The sequence below is a fragment of the Sarcophilus harrisii genome, chromosome 3 (genome assembly GCF_902635505.1).
Source record: "Sarcophilus harrisii chromosome 3, mSarHar1.11, whole genome shotgun sequence".
NCBI classification, from domain to species: domain Eukaryota; kingdom Metazoa; phylum Chordata; class Mammalia; order Dasyuromorphia; family Dasyuridae; genus Sarcophilus; species Sarcophilus harrisii.
Genome location: NC_045428.1, coordinates 46,357,766 through 46,378,643, shown reverse-complemented (window position 1 = coordinate 46,378,643; position 20,878 = coordinate 46,357,766). Strand labels below are relative to the sequence as shown.

Below are 20,878 nucleotides of genomic sequence, written 5' to 3'. Positions count from 1 at the left end.
TTCATCTATAAAATGAATTGGAGAAGAAAATGGCAAATCTCTCCAGTACTTCTGCCAAGAAAATCGCAAATGGGATCACAGGAAGTTGGATGTGACTGAAACTACTTAACAAGTGCCAGATGCTATGCTAAATGCTGAGGATACAAATACAAAAAGACAGCCCCACCACTTCAAGAACTTGCAATCCAATGCGGGAATACATCAGACAATAGAAAACCAAAAAAGAAAAGGAAGATGCTAACTGTTGGGGCAGGTTCTTTTGTCAAAGAAATCTAAAATGAGGATAGCAACATCCAAGAAAGGCGCCCTTGAACAAAAGGAAAATGGAAAATCTCTGTAGGTATGAGAAATGATTTCAAATAAAAAGTATAAAGAGCAAAGTCCTACTTTCTATTCTTAAATCAAAACATCATAATCAGCAAATAATTATTAAGCTGCCATTGTGCACAAGACTCTCTATGAGGTATTTTGAGATTATTTTTTAAAGATTATATGTTAACCTATAATAACTAATGTTTGTTTTTTTCTTTGGTTCTCAATTATTTTTTATCTTAAAGAAACATTTATACAAAGCATGGTTTTCCAACATTTTCCATAAATTTAGAGGAGATACATTACCTTCACAGTATAATTGAAGTACTTGGCTGATTGCATAAATCGATGATATCCATCAGTTTCCTTGGTTGCTACAGTTATGACTAATAATTTATCTGCAAATAGAGAAGAAAAGATTAACATAAGGAGCACTGAACTGCTAAAATAAATGCATTTATTTCACTGTTTATTACAAATGTCTGCAAGATAATGTTGGAGTCACCAAAATGCCAAGTGTTATGAATTGGAGTAGGACAAAGGTCAGCATTAAACTGGAAAATGTGCTGTGAACAAAATGTTAATTTTAAGAAACAGTTTAATTTTTCTACTTTAGCAAAATATATACATATATTTTATTTTTATTAAAGCTTTTTATTTTTCAAAATATATGCATGGCTTATTCTTCAACAATTACCCTTGCAAAATCTTGTGTTCATATTTCCATGCTCCTTCCGCCATCCCTTCCCCTAGATGGCAAGTAATCCAATATATCTTAAATATGATAGAAATGACATACTTATATTTTAATAGAAGATTAAGGGAAAAAATTCATGACATAAATGAACTTCAAAGGAAGTTTTCTGAGTTATAATACAGTCCACACATAGGTCACTGAACTGAACTTGTCATCAATACCAAATTGTAACTAAATCAATCAGATGCTTCTATTCTTTCAAATTCCTCCTTCTTCCAGCCAACCTTCTCTACTCACTGTTCCCTAAAGTCAGTCTTGCCTCCATGCTTTGGGATGCCTTTCTTTGATATCTTGAATGTACTTCTTACCTCATCCTATTAGAATCTCATGCTTCCTGTCAGGTTTAACTCCCTTTTTATTTATTAAAAGAACCCTTTCATTATCCTTCTACTCGTGGGTGCTCTCACTCTTTTCAAATTACATTGGATTTACTCACCTGGACACAACTTATATCTTCTACAATGTAGCATTCTTGAGGAAGTGGATTGTTTCTGGCAAAGGGCCATGCACACAGCAGGTGCTTAAGAAATAGTTTGTCTGGGATACTGATATATTGTTGGTGGAATTGTGACTACATCCAACCATTCTGGAGAGCGATTTGGAAACTATGCTCAAAAAGTTATCAAACTGTGCATACCCTTTGATCTAGAAGTGTTAGTACTGGGCTTATATCCCAAAGAGAACATAAAGAAGGGAAAGGGGATCTGTATGTACAAGAATGTTTGTGGCAGCCCTCTTTGTAGTGGCCAGAAACTGAAAACTGAATGGATGCCCATCAATTGGAGAATGGCTGAATAAATTGTGGTATATGAATATTATGGAATATTATTGCTCTATAAGAAATGACCAACAGGATGATTTCAGAAAGGCCTGGAATGATTTACATGAACTGATGCTGAGTGAAATGAGCAGGACCAGGAGATCATTATACACTTCAACAACAATACTGATCAATTCTGATGGACATGGCCTTCTTCAACAATGAGATGAACCAAATCAGTTCCAATAGAGCAGTAATGAATTGAATCATCTTCACACAGCGAAAGAACTCTGGGAGATGACTATGAACCACTACATAGAATTCCCAATCCCTCTATTTTTGTCCACCTGCATTTTTGATTTCCTTCACAGGCTAATTGTACACTATTTCAGAGTCCGATTCTTTTTGTACAGCAAAATAACTGTATGGACATGTACACACATATTGTATTTAACTTTTACTTTAACATATTTAACATGTATTGGTCAACCTGCCATCTGGGGGAGGAGATGGGGGGAAAGAGAGGAAACGTTGGAACAAAAGGTTTTGCAGTTGTCAATGCTGAAAAATTACCCATGAATATATCTTATAAATTAAAAGCTATATAATAAAATAAAATCTCGGGACATGAATACTATAGCACTAATGAATTAAGTCATTAATGTGTTAAGATTTAGATTGGGAGAAGGGTTTCCATACCTAAAATGACAGATCCATATTGTATCCATATATTCATATACAGAACTGTAACTAAACCATTTCTCTTATCCCACTAGCACCAGAAGAAACAACCCATGGATACTGTCTCTACTCTCTCTTATCTGAATTTATCCCAAGTTCAAGAATTCCTAGTTATCCTATATGTAAACACACACACACACACACACACACACACACACACGCTCTAATCCATAAAAGAAATGTGATTTTCTCAGGACAGAGAACTCTTCTACAAGAACCATCTTCATCTCTTCACCAAGGAGTGTCTTGACAAGTGCATATAATGAAAAAGTTGAAGTGTGAGTCATAGGTTGTCTGTGACACAAAAAGTGAATTTCTCAGTGTTCACACGCATGGTAAGTGCCACAGGAAGGGACTGAGTCACATCTTCTTGATTTCCAGGTCCAAAAGTCTATCCACTCATGTATACTGACTTTATATAAACACATATTTTAACAATAACACTGTATCCTCTTTAAAACAGATATTGCTGTTTGGTCTCATATATACTGAAAATCTCATATATACTTAAAATAGATTTTTTTTAAAGCAACTTAGCTGTGTGACCCTGGGCAAGTAACTTAACCCCAATTACCTCAGGGGGAAAAAAAAAACTTAGTTCAAAGCAATTCCAACACTTTGCACAGAAAATGTCATCTGCATCCAGAAAAAGAACTAAGAAAATGTAAATCAACACAAGCAATGTTTACTTCTTTTTTCTGTTTTGTTATCTTGCTCATAGTTTTTTCCTTTTGCTCTAATTTTTTTTCTTCTAACATGATTCATAAAGTAATGTGTTAAAATAAACAAAAAACAAACAAAAAGTGACTTAGACATCCAATTTATACTAATAAAATATGATAAACTCTCCAAAACATAATTCCCTCCGAAACATAAATACAATATTTGCACTCAAGTTTTGCGTGATTCTTTTTTTGTTTTGTTTTGTTTTTTTTTGTTTTTTTTTTGTTTTTTTGTTTTTTGCTGAGGCAACTGGGGTTAAATGACTTGCTCAGGATCACACAGCTAGGAAGTGTCAAGTGTCTGAGACCAGATTTGAACCAAGGTTCTCCTGACAGGGCTGATGCTCTATCCACTGCACCAACTAGCTGCCCCATTGCATTCAAAATTTCAACAGAAATCAGTATTTTTCAGTATTTTCCCACTGAACCATGATGGAAAACTACAAATTAAATTTTTTTAAAAGTTGAAAGGAAAATTCTATTTTTTTTTCATGTATTCATACAGTAATATTTTCACCAATGCTCTAAAATAATGCAATTCATAACTTTTTAAATATAAATATTAATTGATTTTTCTTCATAAATTAATTATAAATTTTAAGCTGAGTACAACTCCAACAAAAGTAGCATCTTGTTTTAATTGAAAACTCTGGCACTGAAAATTTCCACCCTGTACACACAGACTATATTTCAGAGCTAGATGAATTTCTTATTGAAAATTTCCGACATCTTAGAATTAATTGTAACCACAGACATTGAGTAGACACATTTTTACACCTACCATTTACAATAAAAGGTTGACATTAAAGATTTCGTCATAACTAAGAAATATATCAATGTTGTCTAGACAATGTTACCCAATGGAATGACTCAGAAGGCAAAAGAAAAAAAAAATTACTCTGACAGAGTGTCTAGAAATCTACTGCAATTAGGGATCTTGTTCTATTTTTTGTAAACCAATAGACATAATTCTTAGGGAAAAAACAAGCATTTATATGAAGGCTATTATTACAATATACATTGCCATCTGCTTTCATTTATGTAGCTATTCAGCCTCATTTTCTTGACATGAAATGAACCTCCCAACTTTGCATATTATCTGAAGGAAAAACGCTGGTTGACATATAATACTTAACCTGCTAAGAAACTGAGTTCATAATGTTTTGTCAGCCAAAGCAAGAGCCCAAATTAGTAAGTCTCTGACCCCATCCTTAACATAATCCCTACGTCACGCCAATGAAGTGAAAAAAACACAAATCATTTCCAGGAGCTATGATTTTATATAATCTTACTCTAATTTTCCAACATGAGTCATATAGAAAGAAAGCAAGTAACTCAAATATATAGTTCCATGCAATGATAGGAATGCTTTTGTTTTCTTCTTCCAAATAGTTGAATGACCCTGGATAAGTCACTACATCCTTTTCCTGGCAAAGAAACTGAAGTGATTTGCCATTTTATCCTCCAGCTCATTTAACAGATGAGGAAACAGAGGCAAATACGGTTAACTAATTTACATAGAGTTATATAACAATACAGTGTTTGAAGTCAGATTTGAATTCTTCTATTTCCAGGTCCTGCACGCTATCCACCATGTCACCCAGTAGCCCCCTTTTCAGAGCATAATAAGTTAATAAAATTCAAGGTTTTCAGAATTAAAACAACTTCTGGCATGTATACAGTATTCAGTAGTAAGTCTAGTTTTATGGTCAAAATCCAATCATAACAAAGAAATGAGATTTTTTTTGGTGGTTCTTTTTTGTCTTTGAAAGCCAAAATGACACCGATGACCCATCTGAAGTCTGTTAAGAATTTTAACAAACCATTTCTCTTTTAAGTATCTGCCAGCTAATACAGCTGCCTTTAGTTCTATCCCATATAGATAACAGTTATAAAACAAACAAACAAACAAAAAAATAGAAAAAAAAAGGTCAATCTGGCTTATCATTGGAACTGATTTGATTCTTCTCATTGCTGGAGATGGCCACATTCATCACAATTGATCATCCTGCTCATTTCACTCAGCATCAGTTCATGTAAGCCCTCTTTGTAGTGGCCAGAAACTGAAAACTGAATGGATGCTCATCAACTGGAGAATGGCTGAATAAATTGTGGTATAGGAATATTATGGAATATTATTGCTCTGTAAGAAATGACCAGCAGGATGATTTCAGAAAGGCCTGGAATGATTTACATGAACTGATACTGAGTGAAATAAGCAGGACTAGGAGATCATTATATACCTCAACAACAATACTATATGATGATCAATTCTGATGGATGTGGCCCTCTTCAACAATGAGATGAACCAAATTAGTTCCAATAGAGCAGTAATCAATTGAACCTCAGCCTCCCAAGTATCCTAAACAACTCTCTGAGCCTATTCAGTTGCTGAGAAGGACCAGACATGCCCAAGTAGAAATTCCAGAACAGCTCCTGTTCCTATGTGTTTCATATATGTTTTGTGTGTTCCTGGTACATTGGCTAGAGCACTGGGCTGGGATAGAAGAAAACTCATCTTCTTGAGTTCTAATCTGGCCTAAAATACTTAGTAGTTTCATGATCCTGGACAAGTCATTTTACTATTTAGCCCAGTTTCACATCTTTGCCAAGAAAACCCTAAATAGGGTTACAAAGAGTTGACTGAACAAAGCAACAACAAAAGCTATGGATTTCCTATTAAAGACGATGGAGAAAGGGGAGGATTCTGGGAAAATGGTAGATTAGGTTGGTAAATTTCAATCACTCCCAATTTCTTCCCACAAATAGAATATATTCGCCTCTGGGCAACATTGGTGAAAAACCAAGAAGACTTGGAGCAGAATAGAGGTCCTCCAGATATAATCCCAGATCTGAAGAAAGACCTCAGGCTGGGGATTAACCTGTCTGAAGTACAAACACCTCTGGGATAGCTCTTCAGAAACATCAAATAGGAAACCTAGGGACTATCTAGGTGTGGCTGGAGTCTCAACAGGAACCAGAGAAACTTTCACCTCCCAAATAGCTAGGGAAGTCAGGCAAGGGAGTTCCAGGAAGACTGAGGGAAATCTCAGATGATTAGAAACACCAGGCTCAGATGTGCTGCTAAGATGCAGCTCTGGGTGAGAAGGAACCAGCACACAGGAGTGTAGAGGCAAGTGGACAGGGATGTTGCTGCTGTGGCCACTTGAAGGAAATCAGAACTCTTGGTTTGGGTTTTCTGGTCAGAGTGGAGAACTGAAGGGAAGCTTGATGCACCATCCTCCTACCCCAGGATTAGAGGTACTTACACCAATACCTCTTGTTAAAAAGATAAACTGGCAAAAAATGAAGAACCCTACCAAAAAAACATACTTTGGGAATAGGGAAGACCAGAGTTCATCTTCAGAGAACACTTTAGTAAGAAAAAAAAAAAAGAAAAAGAAAAAGCTTCTACCCTAAAAAGTAATAAATGACTCCAGGCCCAGAAGGAAATTATAGAAGAACTCACAAAGTAATTTAAAATTTAAATGAGAGACATTGAGGAAAAATTAAAAATTAAAAATATAAACCATCCAAGAAAAACAGGAAGATTGTGGGGAAAAAAAGTTAACAAACTAGAAAGAATCTCAAGGATGAAAATAATTATTTGAAAATTAGAATTGGGCAAAGGGAAGCTAGTGAAGTTATGAGAGACCAAATAACAAAACAGATTATAAACAATGAGAAAATAGAACAGAGTGTAAAACATCTTATAAGAAAAATGACAGATCTGGAGAACAGATCAAGGAGAGAAAATATAAGAATAATTGGACTGCCAGAAAGTTGTGATCAAAAAGAGAACCTTGTTACAAAATTGCAGGAAATAATCCAAGAAACTTATCACAGAGTGATAGAAACATGATGGGAAAGTAGAAATAGAAAGAAATCCACCGATCACCATCACAAAGTGATCCTTTGTGGAAAACAAATGGGAATATTATTGCCAAATTTTGAAGCCCCCAGATGAAAGAGAAAATTTTGCAAGAAACAAGAAAAAATATTCAAATATGCCAGAACTACAATTAGAATTGTACAAATCTTATCAACAGCAAAATAAAAGACCACAGGTCCTGGAATCAAATCTATCAACAATCAAAAGAACTAGGCCTGCAGCCAAAATGTCATATCCAGCAAAATTATCTATAATTTTGAATGAGAAAAATGTACATTCAACAAACTTGCAGATCAACAACAAACTTTCTACCAACCAAACCTGAACTTAGCAGAAAATTTAACATATAATCAATATCAAAGATCAATTTCAAGAACTCCACATGGAAAAACTGTTTAAACATAGACAAATTGTTTTTTTTAAACATGGGAAATGTAAGATTCACATCAACAATAGGGTAGCTCAAAAGAAAGATGGGCAGAATTAAGATAAAAATAGTAATCACTTTATACAAATGAAATGCAGAGGAAGAATAGACACAAAAACATTAGAGAAGACTCATGGTTTTGAAAATCTACTTACATTGGGAATGGGTTTAATAGACAACATTACATATATACCATGAAGGATATAGCACCCTCCAAAATCTATAAATAAATAAGGCAGGAGGGATGGATGATAGGTAAGCAAAGGGTCTGGGAAAAATAAGGAAGAATCCTTGGGTGCGAGGGAGGTGAAATAATAGCAGGGAAAGTTATACAGCAGAATTATTTAAAGAGTTAGCAGGAATAGCAAAGACATGTATATATACATATATATACATATATATATATATATATATATATATATCTTTTCTTAACTGTAACTTACTTGGGGACAGGGATGAAAGGAAGAAAAGAGAATAAAGTAAATAAGGTGCATAGCAGAGAGCCAAAGAACAATTTACAGGGAAGAAACAAATGGATATTCATAAATATAATTTCTTCTACTAATATATATATATATATATATATATATATATATATATATATATATATACTTTCTTGATCTGGTAATATTTTGTTATATATTTTGAATCCTCTCTGATGTTCTGACAGGCACATGACAAATTCTCTTGTGTTTCACTTTATTGTGTTTTGTATTCCTTTTCTGTTTTTCTTTTTTTTCTTACTGTTTTTTCAAATAAAATAAATTTTTAAAAACTTCAAAAACAAAACTAAACAATGAAGAACAAATCTAGAAACCCCAATGGATTATAGGTCGAGAATGGCTGTGATTCTATTTCCTATGAAACATCATTGGTTTAGATGGCTTGCTAATGGGTTGGGTCAATCAGCTCATGAATTTCAAAAAGAAGTTTCTGTGGAATTATGGCATATAAATCAAGAATACCTGAATTCAAATCCTGCCTTTGCCACGTATTTTTTTTTCCTATGACCCATGTCAAGTAACTTTGTACATCTGAGGATCCTCAGCAGCAATCTAGGGCTATAAGTGCAGAAAAGATACAAATTTGGATTGGTAAAAAATGTCCTTTACAGGGAATCTTTCAACCAATTAAATGAGAAAGAAAAGAAGAGAAGAAGGAAAAGAAGGAAAACTTCCTAACAATTAGAAGTATCCCTTTCAGTATTTGTCTAATACACCCCCCCCCCTTAGCAAGAGGAAAGATCAAAGATCAATTTGAGTTTTTATTACCTTTTTATTACCTAAGTTTTATTACCTAAGTAATGAAGGTGAAATAAGAAAGCTTCTCCTTACCTCTTTCAAAAAAATTACACACACACACACACACACTTTCAAGTAAAACCTATAAAACTACTATGCTGTAAATAATATGCTTTTTCAGGTGTAAAGTAGAGTGCAGGGCCTCAGGATCCCTTTAGGTTCACCTGGGGCTCCAGCAATAGAGAAACTGGGAAAACTGACAAACAATGAGTCAAGAAAGCCAGTAATCTGGGGAGTTCATATGGTAGCCTGCAGAGAAAAAGAATGTAGTGTTCTGAAAAAGTCAAGTGACATACACATCCTCTGATAGATGATTTTTTTTTTGAAGGGAGGGATGGGAGCTAAAGAAGCAGACCTGGGATTTCATTGGTATTTAATAAACTCCACTGTGTACTGATAAAAGAAGTTTCTTCATTGGAAGCTCCTCAGTTCAGATATGGAAAAATAAACAAAAATTTAAAGCCATTAGTAACCTTGGGGATTATCTTTTTCAATCCCCACACTTAAAAAAATGAATTCCAGATGGAGGAGAAGAAAACCAAGATTAAAACTCAGACCCTTTAGATATGTGTTCATTCACCTTGCTGCTTTTCTAAATAATGAGTCACCTCAACATTGAAGTGAATGAACTAGTACCATAGGGTGACAAACAGATAAATTTTATGTTGCAAAATAACTAAGGGAAATTCAAGGCATGAGTTACTCAAAAGCAATGTAGCTTGAAACTCAGAAAAGGAGAAAAGCTAACAAAGAGATGTGAGGAAGACAGCAGAGGATTCATGGGAAAGTTCACTGACAGAACAAAGAGCAAGAGAAATTCCTAAAGGTTTCAAAAGACAAAAAATGCCCCCAACTCCTAATATTTCCAGAAAATCTTCATCCATGTTAGTACAGAAGCTTGAAACCCTTGAATTCTGGAGACCAAGCAAAGCCATGAAAATCTTCAGGTTATAAGTTCCTAGAAGAAATAGGGCAAGAAAGTAACCAATATTGCCCAGTTGGCAAGCTCTGGAAGGTTATTATTTAGTAATTAAAAGGAAAAGAACATTCACTGATAGCCAATGGTCTGGCACCACTCAATGTTGTAATCCTCTCCCCAAAGAATAAGAGATAACAAGATGAACTTTCATGGGAATAAATGTAATTTTTAAACAGTTTCTAAAAGTCAACAGTATGTGAAAAGCTTAGGCAATGAGACTAAATAAAGGATTACACAAAAAAAATCTATGGATTTTAAATGAATTTAACATCATTATCATAATTCCAAATCATCCAAAATTATAAAGCAGATGTCCAAAAGATACAATGCATTTGTGTCTGGACTAAGAGAGGTGAAAGTATCACTATACTTTGAACTGACCAGAATATATATGTGTGTGTGTGTGTGTGTGTGTGTGTGTGTGTGTGTAGTGTATTTATTTTTGAGTAATAATTTAAGGGTGAAACTATCCAAAGGAGTATGATCAGATTTGTAAGAAAATTCTATCATTCAACAAACCATTGTTGAAAATAATTGTTTAGGCAGTACAAAACAGGACAAGGTGGGACCCAGTGGTCTTCATATTTGAAAAGTTATCATATTGGTGAAAAATGAAATGTGTTAAATGAATCTTTTTCAGAGAGTTTCAGTAACAATAGCAACAACAATAACCAGAATAATAGCTAGCATTTATGTAGCACTTTAAAGTTTACAAAATGCCTAGCACCTACTATTTTATTTGATACTCAACCCCATAAACTAGATACTACTTGTATCCCCCTTTTGCAGATGAGGAAACAGGCTCTGCAAAGGTTAATTGACTCACTAACGGTCTCTAAAGTACAAAGAAAGCTAATGGATAGTTGCTACAGAAGGAAAGAATTTGGACTCTTCATTATCAGAAAAGCAAAACCTTTCAATGAAAAAATATATGTTTGTTTTCTGAGATTATGGAATAAGTCAAGTACAAATTAAATGAAAAGTTATCAAATCATATAAAGCTTGTTTTTGTCCTTGATGGGAGGTTACAGGGACCTATAACATTTAATTCTATTCCATTTTAATGTCAAAAGGAAGACCTTTATCTGTTATAGGCAAAGGAATTTAACATGATGGATTCCAAATGATTAGAGACATAAACTTTCAGAAAGAAAAAAAAGGAAACAGTGATAATCAACAATTCTCTGAGTGGGCTATAGTACTCCAGATGCTGTCCAGATGCTGTGTCAAGGAACATTCACTAGATGCCAGAAATCTGTATTCAAGATGTAATTGAGTTTGTTGAGATTAATCTGACCCAGTGACTACAGTTTTGTGGGTCTTATCCAAGTGGGCATAAACAATATTACTTACTCTTACACCCAAAAGGCATCTGTGATTTAAAGGATGATAATATTTCCAATCCTTTCACTTAAAGTAAAGGGCTTCTGCAAAGAAATCTTAAACCTTAAACCAAAGACAAATGTCTGGCTGATGTTGTTGTAAAAGAGGTAGTTTGGCATCAAATCCAACACATGTTAAAGAATGGGTGCTTCAAGACCCCCAAAGGAACAGTTACATGGTCCCCCATCCCACGGGGTGATGGCACTTAAGTGAAGTCATCTGAAAATCTGTCCAAGTATGCCATTGGCTTAAAAGTCAGACATCAGGGTGGCAGGCTTTGGATCACCCTGCTTGATTTTGTCCATGGGTTTTATGGGCAAAGTTATAGGGGTGGTTTGCCATTTCCATCTCCAGTGTGTCTCCATTTTATAGATGAGGAACCAAAGCAAATATAGGTTGTGACTTCCCTGGGACCACACAAGCAGTAAGTGTGTAAGACCAGATCTGGACTCAGATCTTCTTGCTCTACCCTTGGCCCAGTGCCCTAGCCACTGAACCACTTATCTGACCCTCTTTTTGGCTTCATAAGTGATTTTTTGATCGATGAGGTAGAGACTAGGTTAATGCTATTTATGGTATCTCCTTTAGAATTAGCTCAGTGCTCTGAAGACATCAGTTGCTCATCTTTGGAAAGAAAAGAAGGCAAAGTGATTATATCTATGGATAAAGAGGTCACCTTGAATGAATCCTTCTTTGATTCTTTTCCTTCCTTTCCTTCAAGGCTTATAGTAATCATTACGAATGTAGGATTTAGAGCTGGACAAAACCTTAGAGGGCATCTACCTCAGTGATGACAAGTCAAATAGAAATATGTACATAAAGATCTCCGTAAAATGCATATCAGCCTGGGAAACCACTGTATTTCCCAATCATATTTTATGTGGTTGAGCAGAACCCTGAGGCAAGGCAGACATAATGCTTACCAAGTGTTTGACACCTCTGGTCTTACCAAACCCCTTCTTTCTGTAATTGAGAAAACAACAGTCTGCAAAAATGAGAGAATTCACATCTAAGACTTCTGAATCCAAATTCAAAGCTCTTTCCACCTCTGGCAGAGAGTTAAAGAAGTAATGGCTGCTGGGATGTATTGAGGCCTTTGCACAAAATAATCCATACCAACCAATTTAAATAGTTTTCTGTATCTTCTGATGGAAATACCCCTTTATAGAAGTAGCTACTCATTATGCTTTTTTCTCTGATACAAAAAAATGCATGCATCCTTGGGTTAACATTTTGTAATCTATAGAACAGATGACCTTTTTCTCTGGAGTGTATCCTGGAAATGTGGGCTACTCTCCAGCATTTTCTGAACCAAGTGAAGAAAGAGAAACATATGGTTGATTTAAAATGTAATGAAATCTTGAACTGGCAAGCAGCTGTAGTATATAAAAGCCTATACAGTAAAAATAAACTAAAGCCTGATTGGATAACTAAACCTGTAATTAATTAAAATAGTTTGGAAAAAAAAAACTTACTTGGTAGAATCATCATTCTAAAAACACATTCTAAAGGTTTCCTTAAGATGTTGGTCTGTTTATGGAGAGAGAGCTGGAATGGGGAAGAGGGTATATTTTTCAGCAAATTAAAACCATAATTAATCTGAGAAAAGATTTTATACATTTCAAGGAAGGAAAATTCTGAAAGTGTAGATGGGAGGTCAAAGAACATACAGCTTTAGTTCATGTACTGTTTATCTAAGGCAGTGATTTTCAAAACTCTAAGAGGCTTTTTGCTTTATCATTTTAGCAATCTTCTAAAGGTCTCAATGCTCTTTGACTCACCTTTGTCATTTTTTGATGTTTTTCATTCTTTTTTCAAAGAAGACATGTTCTTAACCTACTATCCAGAAAGATTGTCTTTTATTGCAATAAAAGTCCTGGGTTTAGAATCAAAAGAAACCTGGGTTCAGATTCTGCCTCTGACATTTACGAGGTGATAATTATGGTGAGTCATTAAATGTCTCTAAGTCTCAGGTGCCCCATTTGTAAAATAGATGACTGTAACTGCAATTGTGATTGATAGGATTGTTATGGGGTTCATATACAGAAAATTTCTGCAAATCTTTAAAATGGAATTTATCACCATCATCATCATCATCACTGCTTTAAAAGTTTGAAATTAGTTTGTATGAGATGCCTGAGATTAAATACAGTGAGAGCTGAGACAAAAGTATGAATTTAACAGAACAAATCATTGGCAGACCTTGGAAAAATGAAGAACTGGGACATGGAAATGGCTACTTGAGAGATAAGAAGTAAAAGAAATCAGAGATATTCTCAAAGGCAATGAGGGAAAAACATGTACATACATGTATGTATAAATAAAACCTCATAGAAGTCATTTAAACTTTCTAGATCTCAGCTTTTTCATCCACAAAATGAGGAATTTAGACTACGAGTAGTACCTTTTGATTTTAAAGCATATTATTAATGTGTGGTAGTAAATTGCCATCCTACTCTCATGCACATTAAAACTAGGCTGTAGGTTGTGATTGACCACAGACTATCTAAACTTTGGCCTTAGATTTAGAAGCCCCTTACTATGGTTCCAACTCTGCAAAAGAAAGGTAACCAAACAAATGTAGAATTATAGGATATGTAAGAATTTGCAAGGTCTTTTTTTACCTAATTTTATAATGAATGAATCATGGATAAAAATATCAATGAGCTAATGTCAAAACACTTCAAGGACCTGCAATTTCATTAGTATCAGCACTCCCTTGAACAAAAAGGATCCGAATCCTTTACCGCCCCCATTATATGTATTTGAAAAATTGTTGTGACTCAAAAACTCCACAGCTCTACAACTAATCTGATCTTAAGCCTAATATAATTGGGTAAAGTTGGTCTTTGGACAACAGACATTTCTGCATTGGGCCCATTTTCAAAGTCCCTCCATGATGGCAAAAATTGTTGGAGTTTATGTAATATTGTCATAACTTTAAAAAAAAAAAAACTCAGGATCATCTCCATACCACAATGAGGCGCCAGAGTAGATTTTATAAGACACAGCATTGGAAAGTGGAAAGTGAATTAAATTTAGAGTTAAGAGTACAGGAGTTCAAATCCCACTTTTTTCATCTTACTATCTGGTTGAAATTTAAACAAGTTATTTATTTCTCACAGCCTGTCTCCTTATCTGTAAAATGAGACGTTACTAGATTAGATGAAGAACATCTAATCTTTGTTATATCACAGAGCCCTTTGGCAATCCGGTGACTCTTATGGACTCCTTGTCAGAATAATATTTTAAATGCATAAAACAAAGAAACAAACTATTCTGAAATATAGCCAGCATTGGAAACAAGATGGCAAGTAGCAGGAAGAAGTTCAATAGCTTCTCTTCCCTCTCTAAACTCTTCAAAATAGATCTAGAAAATGCAGCAGATAAATTTCTGATGGAGATATTAAAAATAATTTGCACAAGTCCACTTTTTCCAGCTCAGGTTGGCATAGAGAAGAATCAGAGACATCTGTGAACACTAGGGAAGGAATCTGGCCAGGACCTTGCCAAAGGCCAGATTCATACTGGGGTATGGGATTGCCATGTAAGAAGCCAGAAAGCTGCCAACTAGCAGCTTTGTCATTAACTAAGATCGGTTAATAGGGAATAAAGGAGATGAGATCCTGACAGGCTTTTCTTTCAACTTTGTGATGTCCCAATTGGAAAGATTAGAGAAACAAGACTTTGCCCAAGCAATAGACTCCCTGAAAATTAGAACAGAATATGGCTCCATGAGATAAGAAGAGAAATTAAAAGAAAATCAAAAGAAAAAAATTGAAAAAAATTATAAGGTATCTCAAGAAAGACAAATGAGCTAAAAACAAATTAAGGAAGAAAAAAAATAGTAAGACTCAGATTCTGTGAAAAACATGACAAAGGGCAAAAAAAAAAAGAGAACCTTGACATATTTCAAGAAGTCTAAAAGAAAAGTTTAGATCTCTTAGAACAATAGGGCAAAATAGAAATAGAAATGAGTCCAAAAGTAATCTCCTGAATGATACACAAAAATAAAAACCAAATCAGAGAAGAAAATACTGCAGCAATTTAGAAAGAAGTATTTCAAGTAGCTAAAAGCCATAGTCAAGATTATGTATGATTTAGCAGCTACCACTATAAAGGAAAGGGGAGCTTGAAGTACAATATTCCAGAAGGCAAAGGAAATAGAATTATAGCCAAGAATAACTGACCAAGGCATACTGAAAATAATCAAATCAGGAGAGGAAAGTAAGCCTTTAAAGAAATAGGGAATTTCCAAGCATGAAAAGATCAGAACTTCGTGGAGCTTGAAATTTTAAACATGGGACTTAAGAGAAATACAAAAAGATACATATGAACTAACAATGAGAAGTGTAAGGGACAGAAGGCATATTAATACTTTCAATTAAGTGTTATCAAAATATTTTTAAAGCAAGATAAAGGATCCCAAGTTAGACAACTTCTAAACTAGATGATTTCTAAGGTCCCTGCTACTTCCAAATCTGTCCCATGAATATAAAAATATCACCTCTAAAAAAGAAATTAGAGAATAGCTGTGAGTTAAATGTCTACCCTGAAGAAAGGAATTAATAAAGGATACTTACTTGATTGCATCATCAAAGAATTTACCCAAAGGAATTCCCTTTATGACAGGACAGCCTCCAGAAGAATTGCAGAGTAAGAAATCTAAAGATGTTATCTTTTTAAAACAGTTTATTTCCTTGGGCACTAATCTCCAAGTTTGACATACCCTAATCTATGTGTCCATCCATAGAATAACTTAGTTCTGGCTTTTTTCCATGTATAGACAGATCCCCAGTCTCTGCCAGACTCTACATATGTGCATGGGCTTCCCAATCCACTGAGTATTCTAAGGCCATGAAAAGACTGTTTATTTCTCCCAGCATCAGCAAAACTACTTACTCAGGACTCTATTACTGGTTCACACAATGGGGGATTGGGGGAAGGAATTGGGAGTGACTATAAACAAAATCTATTTAAACCAAATGTTCGTAACATAAAATTCTCATTCCTTTGGCTGATTTTCAGTAATGTAAATCTATACTGGTGTCAGTGTGTTCCTTCCAATTAGGTCACCCCTAATTTGGAAGAAGAGTCAGCAGCTGATTTGGAAAAAAAATATTGTTGCAAGAAAAAAGGACAAACTGATTGGAAAACTGAGCCTGTATTTTCTTTATCCAGTTGCTTCCATCAGCCTTGCTGAGCCTAAATCCTTAGGGATACAGCAATGAAGGAAAAAAAAAAAAAAAGACATGGTCTTCCTAAAAGATTAAAGATATTAATGTTCATCTGGTATTGGGATGGTTAAGTTTGATTTGCATAAAGCTTAATGAATTCTGTGGTCATTTAGGATTAATGAACTCCAGCTTAACTTCCAGCTTTTGTCTCTAACCAACAACGATTTCTTCTCTAAAATCTTATGGCAATGTAAACCTCTTATGGAATTCATATAATACTACTGTGCATTGTAAATACTGTTATATTTATATGATCTCCTCTATTGGCATAGAAGCAATGATACTGGGACTTGCGTGCTGTATTAAACCTGTATTAAAATTTCATTGTGTATTTGCCATTATAGCACCCCCCATAAAATTTTTCTAAACTAGGAACAGAAAATTGTAATTGTGCTAGATACTTAATAAATGCTTAAACTACAGAAATGTACAAGCTTAAGCAGCTTTACAACTCTTCCCCTCCCCCCCTTTTGAAAAACTTCTATCTGCAAGTTTAGTGTTAAAGTGAATTAAACTGTCAAGTATGAATACCAGCTTAATTCTTCAATCTTCCCACTAAATACAACTCTGACTCTTACATCTGGCATCTACATACAGCATACCTAGCATCTATGGTACACAACTGATGTTTAACTAATGGCAAGAAAAATAGCATGACTACTTGCTAGAACCTGCCAGAAACCAGGTAAAAATACATCTGATGTTTACAAAAGCTAATACACGTTTTCACTAACCATTTTCTGAGTTCTACAAATCCATCTTTGTTTTATTTTTTTAAAACAAGTACTAAACCTCAGATCTTCTCAGAAATGTATTTATTGAATGGTAGTTCAATATTATGCCCTTTATCTTTTAACAAATTCATCTTTTGTAAAACTATTATTGAAGTCAATAAAATAAGGAACTGTCTTCTATACAAGGACACCTATCACTTAAGTTCATAGTAACCTAGTTCACAGGTATCGAACTCTGCAAGTTGAATACTGACTTAGAAAATCATAAATGAACATTATTTATGTTGTATTATATTTTATTTATTTTATTAAAGATTTCCCAACTTCATTTTAATTTAGGGCTACTCTCAAGAGTAATGTAGGTTCCATGGGAGTTTGACACCTCTACTGTAAACTATTCTCAAAATTGTCAAATCACTAAGATAATTGTCTACACTGATAAAGTGAACCTCTTCATCCAGCAGTTCCTTAATAATTATAATAGTAATGCTATTACAAGTCCATTCCTTATCTCTAATTTTCATAGAAGATATACACTTTAGAGAATAATAAACTACAAAATGGTAGCATAATATCCAACAACAGTTGTATGTAGAGCTCCAAAGAGCTTTGGACTCTCCCAATCATAACATGGAATAAGAACTGTTGTGGAATCATCTAAGTTATTTCCTAATTTTCTTTGAGAGTTTTCTTCTCAAGCTCATTTTACAGACAAGGGAACTGAGGCAAAAAGAACTAAATGACTTCAAAATTTCCACAGCGAGAAATAACTTCAGATACAAACTACCATAGGAATTCTAGTTTCAACACATTTAGAGAGAATATATGAAGTGACACAAGATTCTTAACTTCTTTTAAATACCATTTATTATTTAACTAATAAGAAATCAGTAACTTGTCACCTACTAAATCGGTGTTATTATTTTGCAGAAGACTTGAGCAAACCAATTTACCTTAAATCCTCCCTTAACTGAGCTGGACATTTTTAACTATCTGTGAATTACATAAATACCAGAAAGCCTAGAAAAACTTCAATTACTTCATCTCTCAAGGGTGATTTAGTCCAAGAAATGATTGAGAACTCAGATGTTGTTCTTGTGAAAAGACTGAGCTCTCAAAAAATTAACACAAAGTTCCTGTATTTAGAGAAAAATGGCAGAGTAACTTCAGGCATAAATTATGAGGCTCATGTCTTTGAACTCTGGGGAAAAATATTTACAAGCATAAATTATTAAATTACCCGTATAAGATATGAGCCATTTCTGCTTAATTTTGTACTCTTCTAATAATTTTGTTGTTTTTATTTTGTTTTGCTTCATTTTTAGAATTATTTTTGGTGATGTCAGAACTTTATTGCAAGCTCCTATAATACAGAGAACATTTGTTCTTTGTATCCCAGGAGTATAGCATAATGTCTACAGTAGCACACCATAAGTAAATTAATCAATAAATAACTGCTGAGCTCCTTCTCTTTGTTTTTATCCCCTATATTGATACAGAAGAATACATTGTAGTATTAATAATTTTTGAGTGAGTAAAATAATCTAGTACTTAACTATGCAATACAAAGTATGCCAGCTATAGGAGCTAAAAAGAAGGGATGATCAAAGAGGGATGAAGTAGTAGGATTAGCAGATGATGTAAAATCGGAGTAGACAAAAGGGGGGAAAGAAAAAGAAAACATTCCAAGTAAACAGAAGGTATGGGTAATTCAATTCAACAAACATAGTTTGGACAAAATCTAATGTTCATGAAGTGAATTAAAATAAAAATCATCTACTCTCAAGGAATTTGTAATATGATCTTGGAAGGACTTGAGAAGGGAGGAATCAAGGAAAGTAAGGGGGTAGAGATGGAGAGGAAAGAAATCCACATAACTAGAATGTAAATTAAATTATAAAATGTATAAAGATGTAATAGAGAAGAAAACAGAGGTCCAAAAAAAGAGGTTTCACTTCTAACTTAAAAGGAGGATGAGTATTTATCAGGCAGGAGTCACAAGAAGAGTTGGTGAGAGGGATCTTCCAAAGAACAGGATTTCTGTAGATGAAGATGAAGGAGGAAATGAGAGAATACATAATTCAAGGTTCTCTGATTAGCAATAATCATGCTTCCTCTTCCACCATTAGGGACTGTCTCTTTCTTAAGAGGTCCAATAGGTTAACTGATGACATCTTCCAGTTTGTCAGACCAAGCTTAACCTTTTGCCCTGCTGACCTAAAGCTAAAAACTTTGGGGTTATTCTGATTAGACTTGGAGAAAGTTTTGGGTGAAGTAAGCTTCTGTACCATAGAATGTACATCATTTTATCAACAATTTACTAATTATTAGCCAGGTAGTTTGGATACTAATGATAGTAAAGACATCCAAACTGTAATTCATATAATATCACAATGCTACTCAAAAGACATTTGTTGAACGAGAAGGTGAGTTGTGGATAAATATAGTAAAGGAATGTTGGTACTTACAGAAAACTTCCCTTTAATAATAAGAAAGGAAGGAAGAGAGGGAGGGAGGGAGAAAAGTAGGGAGGGAGAGAGGAAGGGAAGAAGACAGGAAGAAAATATAAATGATTTTGATTCTTGGATAAGTAGGCAAAGTCTTCAGTCCTCTAGGATGGTGAACCTTTCCAGTTTGCACCCTCTTTTACACTGAGATAAAAGGTACCCTTCAATATCATCTGTGAACGGTGGAAGACTACCCTATCTACAAATGCCCTAGTAGTGGTTCTCAAAGTATGGTCTAGAGAATCCTGGGGATCTCTGAAATCCTTTAGAAAAAATAGTTTTTATTTCCAATATGGTAAATGTCTATAAATATAATCTAGATAAACCACACTTTGGAAATATCCTCAATAATTTGTAATAGGATAAAGATACTGAAAACAAAAGTTTGAGAACCATTGGTATGCATGCATTCAAGCAGAGGGAAAGTTAAGCTAAGGTAGGCACCTATCTTCCAAGATAATCGAGTCATTGGCTCAGATTTAATATGAAACCTTGTCTATGAGTTCTTTTCTCCATCCCCTCTCTTCCCTGCCATATCATCTCTCCACTGGTGTTTGTTTTTTCAGTGTTGCCCAGAGTCACACAGCTAGTGAGTGTCAAGCATCTGCACAAGGTCCTCCTGACTTTCAGGGCTGGGTCTCTACCCACTGTGTCACCTAGCTGCCCCATTTAGTTATCTTTCTACTGCTAATTAACAGGGGATGACAAAAACAACCAAAGTACATCAGCGTCAGCCTTCACAAGGTCTGGCAGTAAGGAGATGCAGAGGATAGGAGGCAGGGGCTGGAGTCTGCCTTGAGTTCCAGTCCTGATTCAAACACTTCTTACCTGTTTGATTCTGGGCATGTTTTAATTATGAGGGTCCATTTCCTTATCTAATTATAGCCCTTATCTCTCTCCCAGGATTGTTGTGAGGATCAAATAAATTAACATGTGCAAAGTATTTTGTGAAATTAAATTAAATCAATTAAAATATTGAAAATGCTCACTTTTATAAATTTATTTATAATCATTGTTTTATGGGCTACCAAGACATTTATCATTTTCACAACTCCAAATGCTATTGCCTTCCTTCAGCTGATTATCTTCAATTTATCTTGCATATAGCTTGTTTGTACATAGTTAA

At 34.5% G+C, this 20,878-nt stretch overlaps 1 protein-coding gene across 3 annotated transcripts in view; it reads right to left on the bottom strand.

Moving 5' to 3' along the window:
- Positions 1-20,878, bottom strand: part of PLOD2 (procollagen-lysine,2-oxoglutarate 5-dioxygenase 2) — a 119,428-nt gene that overhangs the window by 66,172 nt on the left and 32,378 nt on the right. For all 3 annotated transcript variants that reach the window (XM_031957802.1, XM_012546500.3, XM_023500755.2), the window contains exon 2: positions 619-710. In XM_031957802.1, coding sequence (XP_031813662.1) covers positions 619-654 — 36 coding nt within the window. In that variant the 5' untranslated portion in view covers positions 655-710. The remainder of the gene's footprint in view (positions 1-618; positions 711-20,878) is intronic.